The sequence below is a fragment of the Vombatus ursinus genome, unplaced genomic scaffold (assembly GCF_900497805.2).
Source record: "Vombatus ursinus unplaced genomic scaffold, bare-nosed wombat genome assembly UNPS02008996.1, whole genome shotgun sequence".
In the NCBI taxonomy this organism is placed as follows: Eukaryota; Metazoa; Chordata; class Mammalia; order Diprotodontia; family Vombatidae; genus Vombatus; species Vombatus ursinus.
Window position 1 is genome coordinate 9,465,736 of NW_020948774.1, and position 22,394 is coordinate 9,488,129.

Here is a 22,394-nt window from a genome sequence, read left to right on the forward strand (position 1 = left end):
AAGAGATGTTCCCATCAGGTTGGAGAGGCAGCATAGTATAATAAGAAGAACTTTTATGGAATAATATCAGATATAGTTTGATATTAGATTCTACTACCGTCTATTTGTGGCAAATAATTTCTTTTCTCTGAGCCTTGGTTTCCTCATCTGTCCAATGTTTAGCATACTGTCTAGCATATAGTAGGCATTTAATTGGTGTTTATTGATTGATTGTTGATTTACATAGTGACGTATGGAATGACTCCTCATAGGCAGGGAGGGGGAAGGGGCAGACCCTACAGGACAGAGATGGAATTTCACCTAGGCATTGCTGTTTTTAAAGGGGGGCAGGGGGTAGAGGGAAGAGGGGTGGATAGGCTGGGTGGTAGAAGCAGCAGCAATGGCCTCACTAGTAGCAGCTTTAGATGCTGAAAGATTTGAAGTTTGTGCTTCACTGTAGATTGATATCAGGACCTGAGAATGTGGAGAATTGATTGGAAACAGTATGGTATCAGGTGCATGTGCAAGTGGGAGTCACTTGCAAGGAAAGGACACTGTTAGCTCGGGCTGAAAATAATCCTAATTATGATAATTAGCAACTAGAGCCTTGGATCCAGCAGATCACCGATCCCCTTAGAGAATGATCTCCCCGGACAGAATCACTGCTGTGACCTGGTGAATTTATGGACTTTCCATTTTTTCTCCTTCTTGAGAAGCATACCTTTTCTCCATCTTGTGAGCTAACATTACCTTCTGGAGTTTCCTGTGATTTTAAGTCTTTTTTGCTCACTATTTGTATTTTTATGAAGGCTTTTGTCTCCATATAAAGATAAACTAATGTTTATTGTGTTCTCAGGGTGGGGTTTTGCTATAAAAGATAGTACAAAAGGAGGAAATGCAGTGACTGGTAGGGATTGTTTAGATTCTAAGTGCTGCGGCCTTTGGACTGAATCCAAACTTCACAGAACAAATCCCCTTAATAAAAGGATTTGTTCTGTAAAACTTAGACTCAGTCAAAAGGCTGTACCCAAAGGCCTACAAGGCCACATGTGGCCTCGAGGTTGCAGGTTCCCCACCCCTGGGAATAAATCGGGTTTGTTTGTTTGTTTTGTGGGTCATGGGCCCCTTTGGTCACCTGGTGAAACCTATGGACTGCTTCTCAGAACATTATTTTTAAAATGTGTAAAATAAATGTAAATGTATAAGATATAAAAAAAATGTAAATGTATACAACAAAATACCTAGGATTATAAAGGAAACCAATTCTACTGAAATAAAGTTATCATTTTTTTTTTAAGTTCACAGACTCCGGCTTAAGAACTCCTGTAAGGTGAGTTTCTGCTTACTGGTTAGGGAAAGAAAAGATTTCTTTTGTAACAGCTCTTGGGACTCTGACTTTATTGATTTCTATCATTAATGTTTCTATTAATATTAATAATAACAGAAATATTATTTTGAGTTATAACACTTTCAATAAATAATAATATTAATAATGGAAAGTTCCTGGAAATATCAGGGGAAAAGGACATGAACTTATATGAACAATTACCCTGGACTTTAAAGAAAAAAAAAGCAAGGCCATATGAAGCACATCCTGGGGCTTCATCTATAATATAAAGAGGCTAGATTGCAGCCTCTCTGAGCTTCTGTCTAACTATGAGAATTTTCTCTCTTCTAACCCAGGGGAGAATTTTCTCTGTTCTGTAGCTCAAGAGGTACAATGCTAGATTTCATGTAGGCAAAGCAGAGTTAGGACTGATAAATACTATTTTAAGTACTGTTCTCCCCATCTGCCCATTGCTGAGACTTTCTTTTTCTGACTTTGGAAAATCTGACTGGAGCAGGCAGTGAGGGCACTCCAGGGAAGCCACCATGTATGTATAGTATGAACCCAAATCTATTTTAATGCCAGGCAGCACAGTTTATAGTCTGTTGGCTGGCAGCTACTATGTGTTTACTCCAGCAATTTAATCCCCACAGAAAAGTAATGTGAGATTCAGCAGCATCTAGCAGCTGTGTTAATTGTCCATAGTATCAATACCCTCTTTTTATTGTTGCTGTTTGTCCTGTTCTTTCTGTACCTTTAAGCAAAAGTGTCTGCGGTCTAAGGCCTGTTTTTAAGCTGGGTTTCTGAATATGCCTTTGCTCAAGCTTAGGAAAAGAATCTTAAAGTGCAGGTCTGACGTGTCTGACTGTGTCACCCTTCTGCTCAACAAACTCCAGTGGCCCTCTATCACTTTCAGTCTCAAGTATAAAACACTATCTGGCATTCAAAGCGCTTCATATTCTGCCCTCTACGACACTTTTCTAGTCTTCTTCACCTTATATATCCCCCCCATAACACACACCATGTACTCTGCAATTCATTGACACTGGTCTACTTCCTGTTCTTTGAACAAGCTTTCTCCCATGCTCTCGATCCTCATCCTTACCTCCTTGCTTCCATTAAGTCCCAGCCAAAAGCCGACTTTCATAGGAAGCCTTTCTTGATCCTTCTTAATTATAGTGTCTTCCTCCTATGGATTATCTCCAATTTAGCCTTTCTATCTCATGTTTGTACATAGTTATTTGTGTATCATCTCCCCCATTAGATTGTGAACTCTTTGAGAACAGGGACTGTCTTTTGCCTTTCTTTGTATTTCCAATGCTTGGCACAGTGACTGGCACATAGTAGGCCTTTAATAAATGTTTATTGACTGACTGAAATGCTCATATCCATAATGACAAGTAACAGCATTTAGAAGTTGGACTTAGTTCCTTAGTGCCTGAATACCTAACCTTCTCTCAGGGAAGGCAGTAGTCACAGCATTGGGAAGAATAAAACATTGTACTAAATCCAGGGACTTGAAGTTTAAAAAATTAGTTTATCATTAGATAAAATTTAAGTATTTCAAATTGGCTGTGCTCATCTGAGAGAGAGCATAGGATAGCATACTGCTCTTGGAATCAGAGGACCTGAATCTGCATCTCTTGATTGCTACACTAAGAACCTGTGTAACCTTGGGGAAGTCACTTAATAAGAACGGCTCACAATTCTAAAGGATTAAGGTTTGCAAAGCACTTTCCATCCACTATCTGATTCAATCCTTACAGCAGGTAGGATAATTATTATTCCCATTTCATAGATTTTGTAGATGAGGAAACTGAGGCCTAGAGAAATTAAATAACTTCTCCAAGACCATACAGCTAGTAAGTGTCTGAGGTAGAATTCAAATGCAAGTCTTCTTGACTCCAAGCCCAGCCTTCTATTCACTATATCATTTACCCTCTCAGCTTCCATTTCTTCATCTGTAGGATAGAAAATTGCATATGGCACCACCTACCTCATAAGGTTGTTGTAAATAAAGTGCTTTACAAAACTTAAATACGACACAAATCTGAATTATTAACAGCTCTTAAGTGGCTAATGGGACTACAGATCATTTGAAAGAATAAAGTACAGCCAAATGTGAGGGAGAGGCATTAAGTAATTTTATTCATTCATTCAGTTAACTTGTATTTATTAAGTACCTACTGTGTTTTAGGCACTGGGCAAGCATTGGGCATACAAAGAAAGGCATGGCACAAAGGTAAAATTGACAGGAATTGACTGATTGGATATGGGCCGTGGGACAGAGTGTAGAGCAGTGGATGACACCTTGGGAGCTTGGATGACTAGGAAGATGGGCAAGTCTAGAGAAGGGAAGGATTTGGGGGAAAAGATAATGAGTTCAGTTTTGGACATGTTGAGTTCAAGATGACTATGGGACATCTGGTTTGAGCAGTTTAATAGATGCATTTGAAGAGCTTCAAAGTGTTAGGTAAATGTTTGATTTTTAAAGCAATAACTCTGACTTTTATGAATGGATTTTTGAAAGCTTTAAAAAAAAGTTTTAAGGTTCTAGAACCTTTTTTCTTCTCTCTTATTAAGAATGTGGAGGGGCCTGGTACTGAGCATACACACTTGTTGCTGATTTTCTTGGTGCAAAACTATCAGATGCTTTTATAAACAGTAGTGTCAGTGACAATTGGCCTGTGCCAATAAAAGTCAGGCTGCATGTCTGTTTTGACACATGTGCTTTATAGTTTGCTAGCTCTTATGGTAGAGAGAAGGATTTATTGGATGTAAGTTTTCTTCATGACTGAAAGAGGTGACACCCTCTGCTAAGGCAGTTTGGTTTTGGGGTTTTCATTTAGGAATACAGCATGATGTAGTGTAAAGAGATATCAAAGATCAGTTTTCTAGTTACGCTTCTGATGTAAGTTGTGCTTTTCCTTTTCCTTTCTATGAAGTGAAGGGGCTGTACTCTGTTGTGGTGTCTAGGGAACTGTTCTTGCCTCTATTCAACATTTTAATCAACTGTTTAACCCATTAAATGAATAAATTGACATTGTAAACAGAATCCTATATTTCAGAAAGACAGAAGTAAAATGTATAAGGCAGTGGGGTATGAAGATAGAGAGAGAAAGAGTACAAGTAACTATACAATTAGTCCTGACTCCTAGTGAAAACCAGAGGGAGAGAGACAGAGAGATACACACAGAGGAAACACACAGAAAGATACACAGATACACATCTCCCACCAAAAAGGAAGAAAAAGAACTACTGAGAGAGAAGTCCACATAGAACCATAGAAAGGCACAGAGAAAGGTAGAGGATGAGTGATATGCAGATACACAAAAAGTTTTCCATAATGTTCCCATTCCTCAAATTATAACTTATTAGGGCATTGCCACTAAAATCCTTAAATATAATATCATGGTTCTACAACAATAGACATAAACAGGCATATTATCTCACAGCATTGAGGATTTTTTAAATAGAGAAACATTTAAATCTCAGCTTACACAAACATAAACAAATATAAAGTATTAAAACATTTATAATAAAAAATTGACAGTAGCAATGTTTCTTTTATTTCTCATATGTTCCCTTACATTTATTTATTTCTTTTTAAAATTAAGAACCAGAAATCATTTCCATCCATCATAACATAGACAAACAATCGAAGAAAATTTCTATTCTGGATCTGATTCTCAGCAATTTTTGACTGACAAAGAGCAGAAATGTTCAGTCTGACATGCACCTAAGATTTTTTGAGATAGTGGATTTCAAAGTTTATAGAAAAAGGCAAGTCAGGACCCCTAGATTAAAACTTTAAAGGAGAATTCAGTCCAGGAGGGATGAGGACATTGTGAAGAGTGGAATTCTGAAGACACAAAGACAATTCAGACGAATAGGGGAGGAAGAATTATCAAAGAAGACTGATGTGGATACACAGGCAACTCACTGACCAACTTATATTTTGAAAAGGCATGTTCAGAAGATGAAGGGTAGATAATAGAAGACAAATACAAAACCAGATGAACTAAGGGTGAGTAAGGACCACACTTTTTTAAAAAATATATATGGCTATATTAGGGAAAAGAGGAAGATCAAAGAAGCAATCATTAGAGGTGTATAAGATGCTGATAACAGATTACAAAAAGAAGACAGAGCTTCTCAGTTTCATATCTGCTTCTACTTTTTTCAGCCAATGAGAATGATTATCAGACTGGGAAGGTCAGAAGAAAAATAGCTAGTAGGGAGTTAGTTTAAGTCAGCTGTTTCATAAAGTCCTATTTCAATTCCTCCTTGAGGGGTGGATATGACCTTGGGTTCTCAAAAGCCATGACAGTAGAATACAAGCTCTGTTGGGACCTGTCATACTAATGAGGCTTCCAGCATGATCCTGCATGATTCCAGCATGATTGAGACAGCTCTGTGAGGATCACTCAAGCTAAGTACAGACAGGCCACTTGCTAATCATGGCAAGCCATAAAACATAGTAAAACACAGAATGATCCCTTGTCATATGTGGTGGCTCCTTTCAGCTCTGCAGTGATGGTGGTAGAAATAAGAGGGCAATGGTTGCTAAGAATCGCACAGCTTCTAAATTGTTTGTAAACTTTATTGACAGTCTAAATGAGATATCTTTGTCCACTGACTGATGAAGGGACTTTCTTCCAGAGGAACTAAATCATGTTAATCTTGACAAATTCACTATAAATGAAATTAGAGCATCATATACCTAAATCTGGAAGGGACCTTAGAAGTCTTCTGGAGTAACATTACAGATGAATAAATGAACATCAAAGGAAATTAAGTGACTTGCTCATGACCATATTAGAGATGAGATTTGAAAACAAGTCCTCTACAGATCCAGTGCTTTCCCCACTGTATCATTCACTGTTATCATGTAGCTAAATGAAAGGATGGCTCACAACTTCTCTTTGGAGAGGCAAACCAAAGAGGTGAAGAGTTGGTTTTTACCATATATCTAAACTAAACAAGAAGCATCATTTCATAGATAATTGGTCATTTCCCATTGTAGCACCCATGACAAATATTTGCAAAAAGATCACCATGAAAATAATTGCAACTTATTCACTAACACCTAGGCAGAAGATAAAGAGGTAGAAAAATTCTAGGAACAATTTTAAAAGGTCCTCCAAATTAAATCTATATGCCCTTTATTACTTCACTGTGGTAGGAAGGACACCTGTCATATAATATAGGCAGGGATTGTTTCCCTTTAATGGGGAGGAAACCATTCTTCAGATCATTATTAATTTGGCTTCCTTTTTGACTTTGGTTTCAACAGCAGTCTGTTTTTTAATGTTTCCTTAAAAGATAGATGAGTTCCTTTTGAGATGACTTTTCACACTTTTCCATTTGTTGACTTGTTGAGTGTTTAGTTACTGATAACTACTGTATTGCAAAATCCTGTACAAATATTGACATTGAAACTAATATGAGAATTACAGATTTTGCATCACTAAAATGCTGGTGCCTAGCTAATAAATGTTTATAATTTTCTTGTATTTAAACAGACTTACACTGTTTGCCTTATTGGGAGTTACTTATGTACTATAAATCCATAGAATAAGGCTTATCTGCTAGCTCAGAAACCCCAAGTAATCAACCTGAAGTGCTCAATCTCTTCTTTTGGGAACCTTTCATTTGTATATTCACTTGGTCTTGTTTTCTTTAGTTTTTAACTGAGTCTCCTTGTACTATTGTTGAGTAGCTTTGAAAGTCTAATAGATGTGTCCTTGCAGTGACAGAAATCCACTGAAGGGAACTTTAGGTATCATTTGGTATAGAGACCCAGAGGAAATAGTACAAAGACCACTGGAGAAATTTTTGTTGTGCCCTGTACAGAAAGACACTTGGAAACTTTTGTCCAAATCTTACTTAGATGGATGGCCTTATATGTTGAGACACTTATGGAAGAAATCTCACTCAGGACAGTTTGGCATCCCAACTGGAGGCTGAGGAGGTGATTTCTGGTGAACCTCAGGTTTCCAATAATCCCTTTGAGAAGAGTCCTGTATAGCACTTCTAGGGCTATATCCCAAAGAGATCACACAGATGGGAAAAGGACCTACATGTACAAAAATATTCATAGCAGCTCTTTCTGTGGTGGCAAAGAATTGGAAATTGAGAGGCTGCCTATCGATTGGGGAATGGCTGAGCAAGTTGTGGTATATGAACGTGATGGAATACTATTGTGTTATAAGAAATGATGAACAGGCTGACTTCAGAAAAACCTGGAAAGACTTGTATGGTCTGATGCTGAGTGAAGTGAGCAGAACCAAGAGAACGTTGTACACAATAACAGCCACATTGTGTGATGACTAATATTGATAAACTTAACCCCCTGGCATCTAAGGATCTAAGACATCTCCAGAGGCCTTGTGATGGAAAATGCTATCCACACCCAAAGAAAGAACTATGGAAGCCAAATTGTTATTTTTTTTCTCTTCTTTCAAGTTTTATTTCCTCTTTCTGATGTTTCCTCCTATTGATTTTAATTTCTACTTACAACATCACTAATGTGAAAATATGTTTAATATGAATGTAAATGTATAGCCTATATCAGATTGTGTGCCGTCTTGGGGAGGGTGGTGGGGAGGAAGGAGGAGAAAAAATTTAAACTCAAAAGCATATGGAAGTGATTATTGATAAATCAAAAATAAAGTAATAAAAAAAATTTAAAAAAAAAGAGAAGAGTCCTGTGTTATCTAGGAAGCACTGTAGGGACTAAGCTTTCCTTCTGAGATAGAAAGGTTGAATTTCTTTGTCTTTTTAAGTTAGTCAGATTTAAACCTGACCTGTATATGTGAGTCCAGAGTATGGGGGACCTTTCTATGGAAAAAAGAGGCCAAAATAGCAGTCCCTTCTGGACCCAGTGCTGATTTTTTTGTAGCACTTGGTACCCAACTAAGGGAGAAATGCAAGGGGGATGTTGGCTCAACAGCATCTCAGAGCAGAAACCTTGGGAGTGACTCTACCAGTATATATATATATATACTCTCCAACTCAAGGACTGAAGGAAAAGTCTGCTTTTGCCACAACTCAGTTCTACCATCTCTTTCCTCTTTTTGCTGGTTGACCCTAGGCTGCTATTGCTTTCCAACCCATCTCTGTCAGACCCACTTATTTCTCTTTGCTTCCAGAACCTCAAAATCTTTATCTGGTCCTGAGACAGCTCTTCTATTTTATATAGGTTCTTAGGGCAACACCAAGTCTCTCAGCAGTGCCTTTGATCGATTGAAGGAGGTGAATAGGCCCCATTCGCACATAGTTCTGATTCATTCAAACAAGAAATGTTCTTACTTTACAAAGGTTATTATACCAGGAAAGACTTCCTAACAATCTGAGAAATAGGCTGTCTCCGGATGTTGCGGGTTCTCCCTTATTGGGGGGTCTTCAAGCAGAAGCTGGAGGACCACTGCTATAGTGGTGATTTCTTTTGAATATGGATTGGACTAGAAAGTATCTGTGGTTCTCAACCTTTCTTTGTGTTATGGACACTTTTTATATTGAAATGCAATTATCAAAATCCTAACAACAACAAAAACAACTGGTTCACAGACTTCAGGTGAAGAACCCTGGACTCTAACATTCTGTAATTATGCTACTTACAGCTGGCTAGTCACTATTTTAGAGTAAAGAACTTTCAAAATGAAAGAGAAGTCTGATTTGATAGCAAAATTCGCTTTATTTCCCAAATAGCAAAGACAGAATAAACAATACTTATAGGACTAAGTGACCAAAAATATCACATTTTGCGCATTTCTCCAGTCACTTAGAGGCTTCAGTTAGTGCTGATTACTCAGCACTAACACCTTTGGTGTGAACTTCCCGGCTCTTCACTCGAAGTTTGTTGACCTGGGACTCAGCAATGTCAGCACGTTCCTCAGCCTCCTCCAGTTCATGTTGGAGCTTGCGGAATTTAGAGAGATGAACATTCGACTGTTCCTCCTGAAAACAGAAATAAACTTGTTAGAAGAAAAGAAGTATGCCTGTTTTAGTCTCAATCCCTTTGTTACTACTTTCTGAAGGACAACAAAAACCCTGTCCTTCCTGTGTCATCGGCTGTTTCTGACCTTAAACATCAGGACGAATTTGTAATTTTAGTTATATTTTATTACAGGAAATTCATGAAGCAGCTTATCCTGGAAAGAATACAGTATTACCCCATAATATTAAATGCACAGATCAGGAAAAGTCTTAGATATACAATCAATAGACTCAAGGTCCACCTGCAAAGGGGAGAGGAGATGGGGTATATACCTTTATTTACACTGCTATCCTCTAGCTACAGATTGTGACTCTGTTGTAGCAGAAAAGGGAAAAGGCCCCTGTGGTTTGTTCCATCATCACTTGTATTGGCACCCACTACATTGGGTAGTAGGGGGCCACCAGAAAAAGACTCATTAAGGACTTCCCACAAATCATTTTCTTCCGCTTTCACGGTCAATGGTTTCATCAATGAAGGGGCTTCTTGGTAAGGAAATGCCTTTAACCAGTAAAGGCTATCAAATGTTCTGTAAGTTACAACCTTACAGAGCTGGTTAGAGCAATGAGAAGTATATAGAGAGTTGTGCAAGGTCACACAACCAGTATGTGTGAGAAGGGGAACTTGAACCACATCATCTTGACTTTAGACCTGACTTTATATACACTACACCACTCATTATGCCCTGAATAAAAAAGACTATTGGCCATGCCAGTGCAAATGTTGTAGGTTTCCAGAGGAAGGAACTACAGATGATGTAGGTGCCAATAGTTGATCCAAAGGTGTAACAGTAGGAATAAAAATATCCACATTGGATTTTAAAAATGCTTATTTTTGCCTCTTTCTGGAGAGTGGTGGTGATGGAGAATCTTGAGATATCTTATTGATGTATGAATTTACATATGAAAAATACATGTATTGATTATACATATAATCAGCAAAGTGAGTTATTTAAAACTCTATACCATACTAAATAAATTGAGATTCAGAACCATTTAATGTGAGGACTCATTTTGAAATGGAGAATTTTTTTCCACTGGGGTGGGTGTGGTGGCTTACAAAATCATCTCTCCTAAGATATAGTCTCCTGTTTTCTTCAGCACATAGTAGTAGATGTTTAATAAATATTCATTGAATTAATCAAAATGATTAAAACTCTTGTAGTATAATTGTCGTGTTCAAATAAAGTCTCTTCTCTCCAAGTTTTGAAAATACTCACGGCTTCCTCAGCTTGTCTCTTATAAGATTTCACCTTTGCTTGCAATTTATCTACCAGATCCTGAAGTCTGAGGACATTCTTGCGATCTTCTTCAGTCTGGAAGAATTTGGAAAAAAAGAATATACTCAGTCAAAAGATAAATGCCTAAAACCAAGGCTTTGACAAATTAGTTGCGTGAAGTTTAATGAAGGTATCTGGGTAGGCCTAGGACAGACTTGGTCACTTCTGGAGATATTCCTAGAGATATAGCTAGCCTTTATGGCTGGAATAGGATTGTATCAGACATCAGGGCTGATAACTCATATTCACCAAATTAATACATCTAGGTATTTCAAACTGTCAAAATCTGAAGGACAGATAATAACAATTTTAAAATTTGCATAGTTCTTTCCTCATGGCCCATTTTATAGACAAGGAAACTGAGGTAAGTTTCTTAAAACTTGTCCATGGCCACATAGCTTCTAAGGGTTGGAGTCAGGACTAGAATTCAGATATGAAGATTCCAAATTAAGAGAAATGATTATTAACAAGTATTGGGGAGATTCAGGTTTTTTCCTATCCTAGGTCCTCAGTTCTCTACTAGGCCAAACAAGCATCTGAAGCACATTGCTGATAATGGGATTAGATTAATTTTCTCTTCAATCTCGTTCAGACTCCACTCAAGAGGGGAGGCCCATTGTGTTCTACTCAGGTTTGGGTGTAGATAGATAGATTGCCTCAGGCTGGGGGTGATTTGGAAGTAAAAGTATAATTAAAGTCACTTCTCTCAGCCCCTCAATATAATAGGTCCACCTCTCATTATAATTTTCATTCTTCTTATTACTTGTTAACCAACTAGAGGTGATTGTCATCCTCAGAACACTCATTCTTCCGATGTCATATAAGCGTTGAGTGAGTTCCGTGAGGGGTCTTTGGCATTCAAGAGTGCCACTGATCCCTTTTATTAATTATTGCTAGCATGACTAATAAAATAACCCAGAAACTATGTCTTCCACAACAGTGTATCCTACTGGCTTTTCTTCTTACCAAGAGGAGGCCCAGATGGTACAGCAGGGTGGTTCTACTTACCTGGTAAGTGAGTTCCTTTACCCTCCTCTCATGTTTTCTTAGACCTTTAACAGCCTCAGCATTGTGTTTTTGTTCACTCTCAACCTCTCCTTCAAGCTCATGTACCTACAATCAAATATGATGACTTCAAACAGGGTAGCTTAGGTTTGGGGGTAATAATGAAAGATAGAACTAGGACAAGAAACCCTGGGTGGAAAAGAAAAGGAAGGATTTAGGAATAGTTGGGCTATGGGAATGTAGCCTGGGGGGTTTCTTCCTTAGTTCTTCACAAATGACTTCCTGGGGATCTCCAGCTATCTGACCCATGGTTAACAGGAAGCTAAAACGCCTCTGATACTATAACACTAACAATGCTAGTCTCAAAGGCTAGGGATTAGCTTTGGAAAGGCAACAGAGGATAGCTAGATTTGGAGTTAGTGAAGCTGGATTAGAGACCTGGCATTTAAACTTATTGTGTACTACCCCTATGACGTTGGATAAGCTACTTGACATGAGTTGTTTTACCTTGGGAAGCAGGAAAGTTAGCTTCCTTATTTTAAAATGAGGGGACTGAACTAGATGCTTTCTCAGGTGCCTTTAAGCTCCAAATCTCTATGCCATTTTGACATTTATTTATTTAATCAAGCACACAGGACATAAGCAGGTGTTTCCTGTCTCTTGCCTCCGCTGATGCTCTAGCAGCGCTTCTTAAACTTCGGGTCCTAACTCCATATGGGGTCATGACCCACAGTTTAAGAAGTGCCAACAGGGTCTCAAGTGGAAAAAGTTTAACAAGCCCTGCTCTCAAGCACCTAGTCTGGGTCAGGAAATGTTTAACAGGTGTGCAGCAGAGATAACCAAGAGATATGGATTGTTAACTCATGTTTATATAAGGCTTTCATGTTCCCAAGGCACTTTCTTCACAACAACCTGTGTGAGTGGTAGTTATTATTCCTTTTGGGCCTGGAGTCAGGAAGACCTGAGTGTAAATCAGGCCTTAGACACTTATAAGCTGGGTGACCCTAGGCAAGTCACTTAACCTCTGTTTGCCTCAGTTTCCTCAACTATAAAATGGATATAATAACAGCACTTATCTTGTAGGGCTTTTGTGAGGATGGATGAGAAAATATTTGTAAAGCACTTACATAGCACCTGGCACATGGTAGGCACATATTTCCTTCCTTTGCCCTTATTAGAGATGACCTGGAGAGGTGAAGTAATATTACTAAGCTACCAAGACTCTAAGGAAGGATTGATACCAGGTTTCCTGACTCCAGACTCAGCACTTTTTTTCTAGGTCAATAAACTACCACAAACGTATTTTGAGGATTTTTGCCGGATGAACTCTGGAAAGCTACCTCTAGCTCTGTGACAGAAACCTTTCCCAGTCCTCCTTAACCTTGGCGACTTCCCTCTGAAACTGCCCCCAATTTACCCTGTCCATAGCTTGTTGATATGTCGTTGTTTGCATCGTCTCCCTTGTTAGACTTTGAACTCCTAGAGAATATGAACTATTTTTTGCCTTTGTAGTGCTCAGCACAATGTCTGGCACATTGTAAGTGCTTAACAAATGCTGATTGACTGATTCTCGGGCTTTGTAACAACTGTCTCTAGCTGCTGATATCTACACCGAGCTGTTGCTGCAAATGGATTGTCAATGCCTCAGGATCTGGGATAGTTACTCTGGCCTCCAGTTTCTGGATCTGCTTCTTCCCTCCTTTCAGGGCCAGCTGCTCGGCCTCATCCAGGCGGAGCTGCAAGTCCTTCACGGTCTGCTCCAGGTTCTTCTTCATCCGCTCCAGGTGGGCGCTGGTGTCCTGCTCCTTCTTCAGCTCCTCAGCCATCATGGCTGCCTGGTTAGCAAGGAAACCAAGAAAAGCATGAAAGCTGGGAATGTCAGGTAGTCAAACCCATGCTGGCAGAAGACCTGACCCTTCTACTTACATCAGTGATGGCCTTCTTTGCCTTCTCCTCTGCATTTCGAGATTCTTGAATTACTTCCTCCATTTCACTCTGGAGATGAGAAATATCAGTCTCCAGCTTCTTCTTGGTGTTGATCAGGCTGGTATTCTGATTCAAATCAATGAAATTTGATTAATGGGTCATTATAAGGTACTATTCTGTTTAAAACAACTGAGAAGGAGCCTCAACTGTCTTTTACTTTGGATCTAGCAAGTGCTCTGTTTGCTATTGAGGTGGCTGGGTGGAGACAGTGCTGGGCCTGGAGTCAGGAAGACCTGAGTTCAAATACTGCTTACTAACTACTTATTCACTTGCTTACTAACTGTGTGACCCTGGTCAAGTCATTTAACCCTGTTTTCCTCAGTTTCCTCACCAGTAAAATTACATCTGTAAAATTACAGGAGGAGGAAATGCCAAACTACTCCAGTATCTTTGCCAAGAAAACCCCAAATGGGATGATGAAGAGTTGGACACAATTGGGAATGACTGAGCAACTATTTGCTATTCTTCACTAAAACCTTCTTTTTTTCACCTTATTGAGTCATTAGCCCTCATTTTAAAATATTTCTTCACTAAGGAAGGTTATTAAAAAGCAGCCACACACAACTTTGCATTGTTATGGAAGAATTTATTTCTCCTATTGGTGTTGTGGCATGATATATGTGTGTATATGCATATATGTATGTATGTATATGTATACATACATACATATGTATGTATATATACAGTTATTCCTCCCACGTCATGACTTTCCCTATCAGGATTTTGACATTATGTGGGTCGGCATAAGAAATTAAATGGAAAATTTTGGGGGAGCTTTGCAGAAGCCACAGATGACACGTAAAGGCCAGCAGATGACACAGAAAAAGCTCAGAAACTCAGAAATGCATAAAATATATGTACAGTATTGTATAATTTCAATATATTTTATCTTTTAATACCGTAACAATTCAGACTTCTTCTCCGGTATGAAGGGAGAGCCAAAAAATTTTACATGGATTTTCCAGATTGTGGAGATACCACAATGTGGAAGGGATAACTGTATATATAGTTATAGTAGGTTGATGTTTTGGTTAGTTTTGCTGAATTAATTGTTTTTGTTGCAAGGGATTAATTGTAAAGTAAGGAGGTGGGGAAGGATATATTTGGATATGAAGGTAACAAAAGATTTCAGTTAAAAGTTATATAACATATGTTTATCTCTGTATACATATATCTGTATATACATACTTGTGTATATATACATACACACATATTCAAAGAAGAGGAGGTAATTTCATTTTGTGTGCAGATTGAAAAAAAATTAAACTGCTATGAAACCAGATTAGAAATCAATTTTCTTTCACACCACTGTGGGTGACCGGACACTATTATACAGGGTATCCCTCAATTTATTTTTTAGGGCTTAATATTAATTCATGCATGAATCATTACAAAATTATCTCTCAAGGCTGGGAGAATCAGTGGTGATAGTGATGAGGGGATGACTCAGGCTGACATCTGAAAGCAAGATGACCATTCCCTGACCCAAGCACTAGCTTCAGTGCTATGGACATTTTTCTTCATGCCACCTCCACATACCCCAAAAGAATCACACCCAGGACTGCTTTTTCCCATCCCCCATGTTTTTCATCTTGATGTGCAGGAATGAGAGAGCATGCCAAGCACCTAAGGACACCTAACCCATGCTTAACAACTCCTTTTAGGCTGCTTTTCTAGGGAAATAAAATAGTCAGCAATGAAGTGAGAAGTCAAGGGCGAGATCAAAGTGCTCTCACTTTCCATTCCCTTCTCTGCCACTTCAGTAGCCAGTTGTCTTTACCCAAAAGTCTTAGGGCAGTTTTAAGCTATTAAATAAGCAAGATTTTACCTTTTAAAAACTTTTTTTTGTTGTTATTTGTTATTTCCTGGAATGAGGAATTTCTGAATAGAAAGGTATTTATTTCATGTGAACATTTGTGATTTATTCCATGTTTACTCTATTGATTTCAGAAATATACAAGTTTACCTTGTGAAAATATTTTCTTGGAAACTGAGATGGCATTTAAAAATCCTGAAGATGGTTTCTTTCAAAGTCCAGTTCAAATGCCACCTCCATCGTGATACCTTCTTTGATCTTTCCTCTTACAATCTCCCATGCCCTATCTCATAAGCAGGAAAGGATCTCTTCTTTGAAGGTTTCATTAAGGTACTTTATATTTCTCTTGTAGATTTCCTACACTTTATTTTGTATTATAATTTTTTGTGTTCTTGTTTCAGTTTTCCTTCTCAACTCTAAGCTCATTAAGGGTAGGGTCTGCATATTTATATCTGTATTCCTCCCAGCCCCTAGCATAGTGACTTACAGTTGGTACCTAACAAATATTTGTTAAATTCATTTTATTGGTAACTTCAGTCTGACTTGTTCCTCCTCACTGTTTTTGGAGGGAACTAAAGACCAAATGCGCCCTCACCTGGGTGTGTAGGAGTTGCACACGCTCACTGGCATCCAGAAGCTCTTGTTCTGCTATCTTCCTGCTCCTCTCAGTCTGTTCCAGAGTTGCCCGCAGCTCCTCAATCTCAGCCTGCAATAGGTTGGCTCTGCGCTCCACCATGGCCAGCTGCTCTCTCAGGTCCTCCTGGCCTCGGAGAGCATCATCCAGGTGGATCTGGGTGTCCTGAGTAGTAAGAAAAATTGCTTTACTTGTGTGAAGTTAGTGCGTTCATACCATGACCTGAACTGGAAGATTATGGTGATGCAGATGGAGACTTTCTCTCCTTCTCCTCCATACTATTGCAGTAACAATATGACTTGACAATTATATGATGTTTTACCTGCATCATCTTGTTTGATCATCACAACACTACAGGGCACTACAGGGATTATTATGTCCATTTTAAAGATGAAGAAATCGGGGCTGAGAGCAATCAAATAACTTGTGCACAGTTTGTGTCAAAGGCCAGATTGGAGTTTAGGCCTTTCCAACTCCAAGACACCACCCTCCTCTTCTAAGAGATAAAAAAATCTAATGATACAAACTGGAGAAGAATAGCTATTAAGCTACGTGACAGAATCAGGATCCAAAAGTACATTGATTGAAGGCTACAACTTAGATAGAATCTAACATTTGTTTGTTTGTTTGTTTTTGTTTTGTTTTGTTTTTAGGCAATTGGGGTTAGGTGACTTGCCCAGGGTCACACAGCTGGTAAGTATCAAGTGTTTGGTCTGAGGCCGGATTTGAACTCAGGTCCTCCTGACTTCAGGGCTGGTACTCTATTCACTGCGCCACCTAGCTGCCCCTAGATAGAATCTAATGAAAAAAAAATTAATAGAGAAGAAAAGGTTCTGAACCCTATATGTATGTTCAAATAAACAACTGCGCAAATAGAGGCTGCAGGGGGACCTAACCAAAAAAAAATCATTCTTTAAAATGGGCCTAAGGATTTTAGTGAGTTATAATCTCAGTATGAGTAAATTGTGCCAACATGGCAGATGAGAGAACTAATGTGATTTTGGTCTGAAATTTTGAGGGGTAGGTTCTAGAAGGAAGGAAGGAATTCCTGCTCTGATCAGATCACCTATCTCTGAAGTATTGTGTTCAGTTCTGTGTGCCAAATTTTGGGGAGAACATTGACAAGCTGGATAGCATAAAGAAGAATGTAAACAGGGTGGAGAGTGAACTTGAAACCACACCATTCCAGTATTGGTTGAAGGAACTGGGGATTTTTAGCTCAAGGAAGAGAACATTTCACAAGGCACAATAACCCTCTTCAAGTGTTAGATGGGTGGCCACATAAAAGAAACAAGGATGGTGAAAGGCCTTGAGATCCTCCCATGTGAAGATCAGTGGAAGAAACTAGGAATGTTTAGCCTGGAAAAGAGAAAACTGAGGAGGGATAGGGGAGCTTTCTTGAAGAATTTAAAAGGCTATCACATGGAACAGGGATTAGACTAATAACGCCTAGCTTCAGAATAGACTTAGAAGCAAAGAAGAAAGTTTAGGATAGATATAATTAAAAAATTCCTAAGAATCAGAGCTATTCAAAAGTGAAATGGATTGCCCTCGCTAGAAAGAAGTCTCTAAGCTGAACCTGGATGACCACTTGGCACATATGTTATCTCTATATGTCTGGGATCTTTGGGTAGAGGATGACCTAGAAAGCTCCTCAAATTCCTTCCAGTTCTGAAATTCTGTGATACTTAGTACCTGTGTGACCTGAATGATTCGCAATCACTTTCATTCTTCTGTTTACTCAATTCTAAATTTAAAAGGAGCTAGACTAAATGATCTCTAATGTTTCTACTATGCTAAATTTCTATAACTTAGTTACATGGTGCCAACTTCATAGCTTTGTGGAAAGGAAGGCTGTTAAAAATCTACTTTAGGCCTGACAAATTTTTTTTGTTTCATTTGAGAAGTTTAACTAGTTAAATTCATTTACCTTTAGTAATACTTGGGCGTTTCTGTAGTTCCTTATGGCCTCCGCAGCTTGGCGGTTGGCATGATTCAGTTGAATCTCCATTTCATTCAGGTCTCCCTCCATCTTCTTCTTTATCCTTAGAGCATCATTTCTGCTTCTGATCTCAGCATCCAGTGTGCTCTGCATAGACTCCACAATTCTAATGTGATTTCTTTTAAACTGTTCAAGCTCCTCATCTTTTTCGGCCAATTTCCTATCAATGTCAGACTTGACTTGGTTCAACTCAAGTTGGATACGCAGGATTTTTCCTTCTTCATGCTCAAGAGATGCCTAAATGAAGACAGATTATTAATTAATAATAGAAAATTATTACTGCTTGAATTTTTGAAATATAGGGACCAGGAATCAAGTTCCTTCTGGGCTCAACTCCATCTCTGTGTTAATACCATCCTGCCTTACTTTATGCATTATATACATATATTTACATATGTATTCATATATAAACACACACACACATATATACATATATATACATACACACATTGGAAATATTTGAAATAAAGCAAATTTTTAGAAATTAAATTTTAAACAAAATAGGGAAGCTTATTATTTAAAAGAAACCTGTATGAAACTTTTTATAAGTTTATATTTATATATAAATTGATTTATTTAAAAAGTTTGTATTTACATATAAGTTGATTTATAAAATCAATCTTAAATGATTTCTTTTGAAAGTAGAGAGTCAGCAAAGTGAAATAGAATGAACACTCAGGAGAGTCATGATTAAATGCTGGTTCTGACACAATAACTGTGTGGATAAATCCTCTAATTTACATGTGCCTCAAATTTTTTGTCTGTAAAATGGGTATCATAATACTTACCCTACCTATCTCATAAGGCTGTTAAGGGGAAAATGCTGTGTCAACTCTACAGTATTATACAAATGTGAACTATTGTTAAGTTCATATTTCCCTAGGTCTGTTTCAGTTAAAGCACAAGAAACCCAGGTTTTTTTTTTCTTCATATCTGAAGTAACAGAGCCCAGTAACTTCTAAAATTTACATATTAGTGGATGATTGAAATGAGACAGGAGTGCTATGTACTAAATATGTACCACTATCACCACTACCACCTCCCCTTTGACCATGATACTAAAACCCAGAACCCTGAAGCCCAAGAGCCCAGACAATAGTAGTACCCTTTCAGCATGATCAGAACTGCTTCCACCAACCCTACTCCCACCACCTATCAAAACTTCCCTGAAATCATCATCCGGAGATTTCAGATGGTGCTGAAACCTGGCAACTACTTCTGAAATTTTTCAGACCCTGGCTTCTCAACAGCCACAAAAGAAAGTTCTTGCCAACTAAGTTTTTGGCACTGTTGAATGGTCCAGCATCAGAAATAAATATGACTTTATCAGTGGAAATAACATTAAAGAAGATAAATTACCATTCACTTTGCTGCTTCATTCTAAAACCCACAGGACATTTCCATCTTAACTTGCATGTGAAACACGTTATATGTGTTGCATCCCCTATTAGAATGTGAGCTTCTTCAGAACTGTGCCTTTCTACTTGTACCCAAAACTTTGTTCATAGTAAACACTTAATAAATGCTTTTTTAAATCATTCATTCATTCATTCATGCATGCATGCATCCATTTATTCATGAGGGCATGAACTAGAGGAAAGCTAAGGTCCTAAGAAAATTCTATAATCCTACCTCAGCTTCCTCAAGGGAAGCCTGCAATTCACACTTCTCTTGTACCACTTGCTTCTTTATTTTCTCCAATTCATGAAGTTGTTTCCCTCCCTCTGCAACCAGCTCAGTGAGGTCGGATATCTCCTCTGTTGGTCAATGGACAGATAGAAGGTTGGTCAGAAGATGGCCAATGGTCTGCCACGGCATCCGGATGGTAGAAAGTTTAAAAAAATACTCACGATGCAAGTTCTTGTTCTCTCGCTTCAGGGTTTCCAGTTGATCCAGTGACTCCTCATAGGCATTCTTCATTTTGAACAGCTCTGTGCTGAGAGCCCGAGACTCCTTCTGGGAAGCTTCCAGCTCAGCCTGAGTTTCCTCATATTTTTGTTTCCATTCTGACAACACCTGGACAACAGGAACAGTCAGGCTAGGTGGTGGATAAAATTAGATAGGGTAAAAAGCAAGAAGCAAAAGCTGTGACCTGGGGATACCTTGTCAAAATTCCTTTGCTTTTTATCGAGAGCAGCACAGGCAGCATTGGACTGCTCTACATCAAGCATGAGGTCTTCCACTTCATTCTGCAGTCGTTGCTTGGTCTTTTCAAGGGAAGCACATTTGGCATTCACAGTTTCTACATGTTCCTCAGCATCTTGTAGACGCTGGGCCAGCTTCTTCCTGAAAAGATTCAAAAGCATGACTGAGCAAGAGCAGAATCAAAATGTCCAATAGGAATTAGATTTTAATTGTTTTAGAAGACCCAGAAGTGGCTTATGTTGATGGTCAGAGTGCCTAGTTGAAGAATTTCTACATAGTTAATAACTGAAGTATTTCTATTTAGTTAATGAACTACACTATTCCAAATCATGGCAGCTAAGGTAATTTTCTACACTGCTGAACTGGACCTAGAGCCCTGAAGTGGCAAGCACAAGGCAATGCTGTGGTTTTATTGCATTCATGCAATTTTTTGATGGTGCCTATTCAGTAATACTCACATTTCTTTAGCACTTAATGTCAGCAAAGTGATTTCCTCACAACAATAGCCCTAAAGTGAATAGTGTGAGTATCATTATCCTCATTTTATAAATGAAGAAACTGTGGCTCAAAGAACTGAGGTGAATTAATTGCTTATGGTCACCCAGCTAATATTGGTAACAAGTTTTGAACTCAGATCTCCTGACTCCAAGTCAAATATTTCCAACCTGTTCTCCCGATCAGCTGCTGCCTCACCTAGCAGACGTTTCAAGCAGGACTTAGTCTTGCTTCACTTGATTCCCTACTCTCTCGATAAGCTCTCCAGTCACCTTGCCATTGCTCATACCATTCTCTGTCCCTTCCATTCCTAGTTTTGGAACCAGGATCAAAAACCAAGTCATTGTTCTTGGAAGGGATGTGTCAGTCTACTCCCACTATAGCCCTATTCACAATCCCAGTAACTTTCTGAAGTGCCCTTTTCTTTGTGTGCTGTCTCTTCCTACTAGAATATAAGCTTCTGATAGCAGGGGTTGCCTTTGCTTTTCAACCAATCAATCACCATTTATTAAGCACCTACTTTGTGCCAGATACTGTGTTAAGTGCTGGAGATACCAAAAAAAAAAAAAAAAAAACCAAACCCAAAAAACAAACCAGTCCCTTCCCTCAAGGAGTTTACATTTTTAATGAAGGAGACAACATGAAAATAAATATATACAAAGCAGGATATATATAGAATAAATAGGAAATAATTAAAAGAAAGAAATAATTGTAATTAAGAGGGTTTAGGGAAAACTTCCTATATGAAGTGGGTTTTTATAGGGACTTAAAGAAAGCCAGGGAGGTCAGTAGTCAGAGTAAATGACACAGAGTATTGCAGGCATGGAAGAATAGCCAGAGAGGATGCTTGGAGTATTCTTGGATACAAGCTTTTGTATTTCTAGCCTCAGTGCTTAGTCAGTGTTTGACACACATTAAACGCTTAATTGGTTTTTCTTTCATTCACTCATTCAATGATATTTTCACAACCTTTTAATATTATTTCCATGTTGAAATGGCTACAATTTCATCCATTTCCTCTCATTTTAAAACAAATAAAATAGAGCTCCACAAATAAATATAGAAGGTTGAATCAGCTGTCTTGTTAGTTCAGTGTAAAAAGAAAATCCTTATATGATTTAAGCAAAACTAGTCATTTAATTTGATTTGGCTATGTGACTGGTTTCTGCTTTATTCTAGTTTAAAAGCTTTGCCTTCTGGAAATTTCTATTTTCCTTCCAAATTCAACTTAAATGCTGCTTTCTGCATGAGGCCCTCTCTGGTCCCTCTTCCTCCTCCTCCTTCTTCAAGGTTACCTTTGTAGCTGATATATCTATGTGCATGTGTACACCTATGCACACACATGCATAAACATGTACACACATATAATCATACACATATATGTAATACATACATGCACATATGTGTGTACATACATACATATGTGTATATATAATATATATATATATGTATATATATATGATATATATGAGCTCCTTCAGGGCAAGTACTTTTCTACTTTTGTTTCTGTAGCCAGCTCTGTGATTGGCCCATAATTTGTGCTTAGTAGTTCTAGCATACATGGCACACAGCACAGTTCCTGTCAGTAGTTTATACTTAATAAATACTTGGTTGCTTAATTGATTGACTAAAGTGATTTTTTAATGTTCAGAAAGGAGTCCTGCATATACTAGGTATAGATGTGTGTGTGTGTGTGTGTGTGTGTGTGTGTGTGTGTGTGTGTGTGT

General features: G+C 38.3%; 1 protein-coding gene across 4 annotated transcripts in view; it reads right to left on the reverse strand.

The window, feature by feature from the left end:
* Nucleotides 1-9,115: 9,115 nt before the first annotated feature.
* LOC114034381 (myosin-8) overlaps nucleotides 9,116-22,394 on the reverse strand; it is a 43,096-nt gene continuing 29,817 nt past the window's right edge. For all 4 annotated transcript variants that reach the window (XM_027850054.1, XM_027850053.1, XM_027850052.1 and 1 more), the window contains exons 29-38: nucleotides 20,130-20,313; nucleotides 19,878-20,043; nucleotides 19,660-19,784; nucleotides 17,956-18,264; nucleotides 15,987-16,190; nucleotides 13,516-13,641; nucleotides 13,254-13,424; nucleotides 11,593-11,697; nucleotides 10,525-10,620; nucleotides 9,116-9,268 (exon numbers count right to left, since the gene is read on the reverse strand). In XM_027850054.1, the coding sequence (XP_027705855.1) occupies nucleotides 9,116-9,268; nucleotides 10,525-10,620; nucleotides 11,593-11,697; nucleotides 13,254-13,424; nucleotides 13,516-13,641; nucleotides 15,987-16,190; nucleotides 17,956-18,264; nucleotides 19,660-19,784; nucleotides 19,878-20,043; nucleotides 20,130-20,313 (1,639 nt within the window). The remainder of the gene's footprint in view (nucleotides 9,269-10,524; nucleotides 10,621-11,592; nucleotides 11,698-13,253; nucleotides 13,425-13,515; nucleotides 13,642-15,986; nucleotides 16,191-17,955; nucleotides 18,265-19,659; nucleotides 19,785-19,877; nucleotides 20,044-20,129; nucleotides 20,314-22,394) is intronic.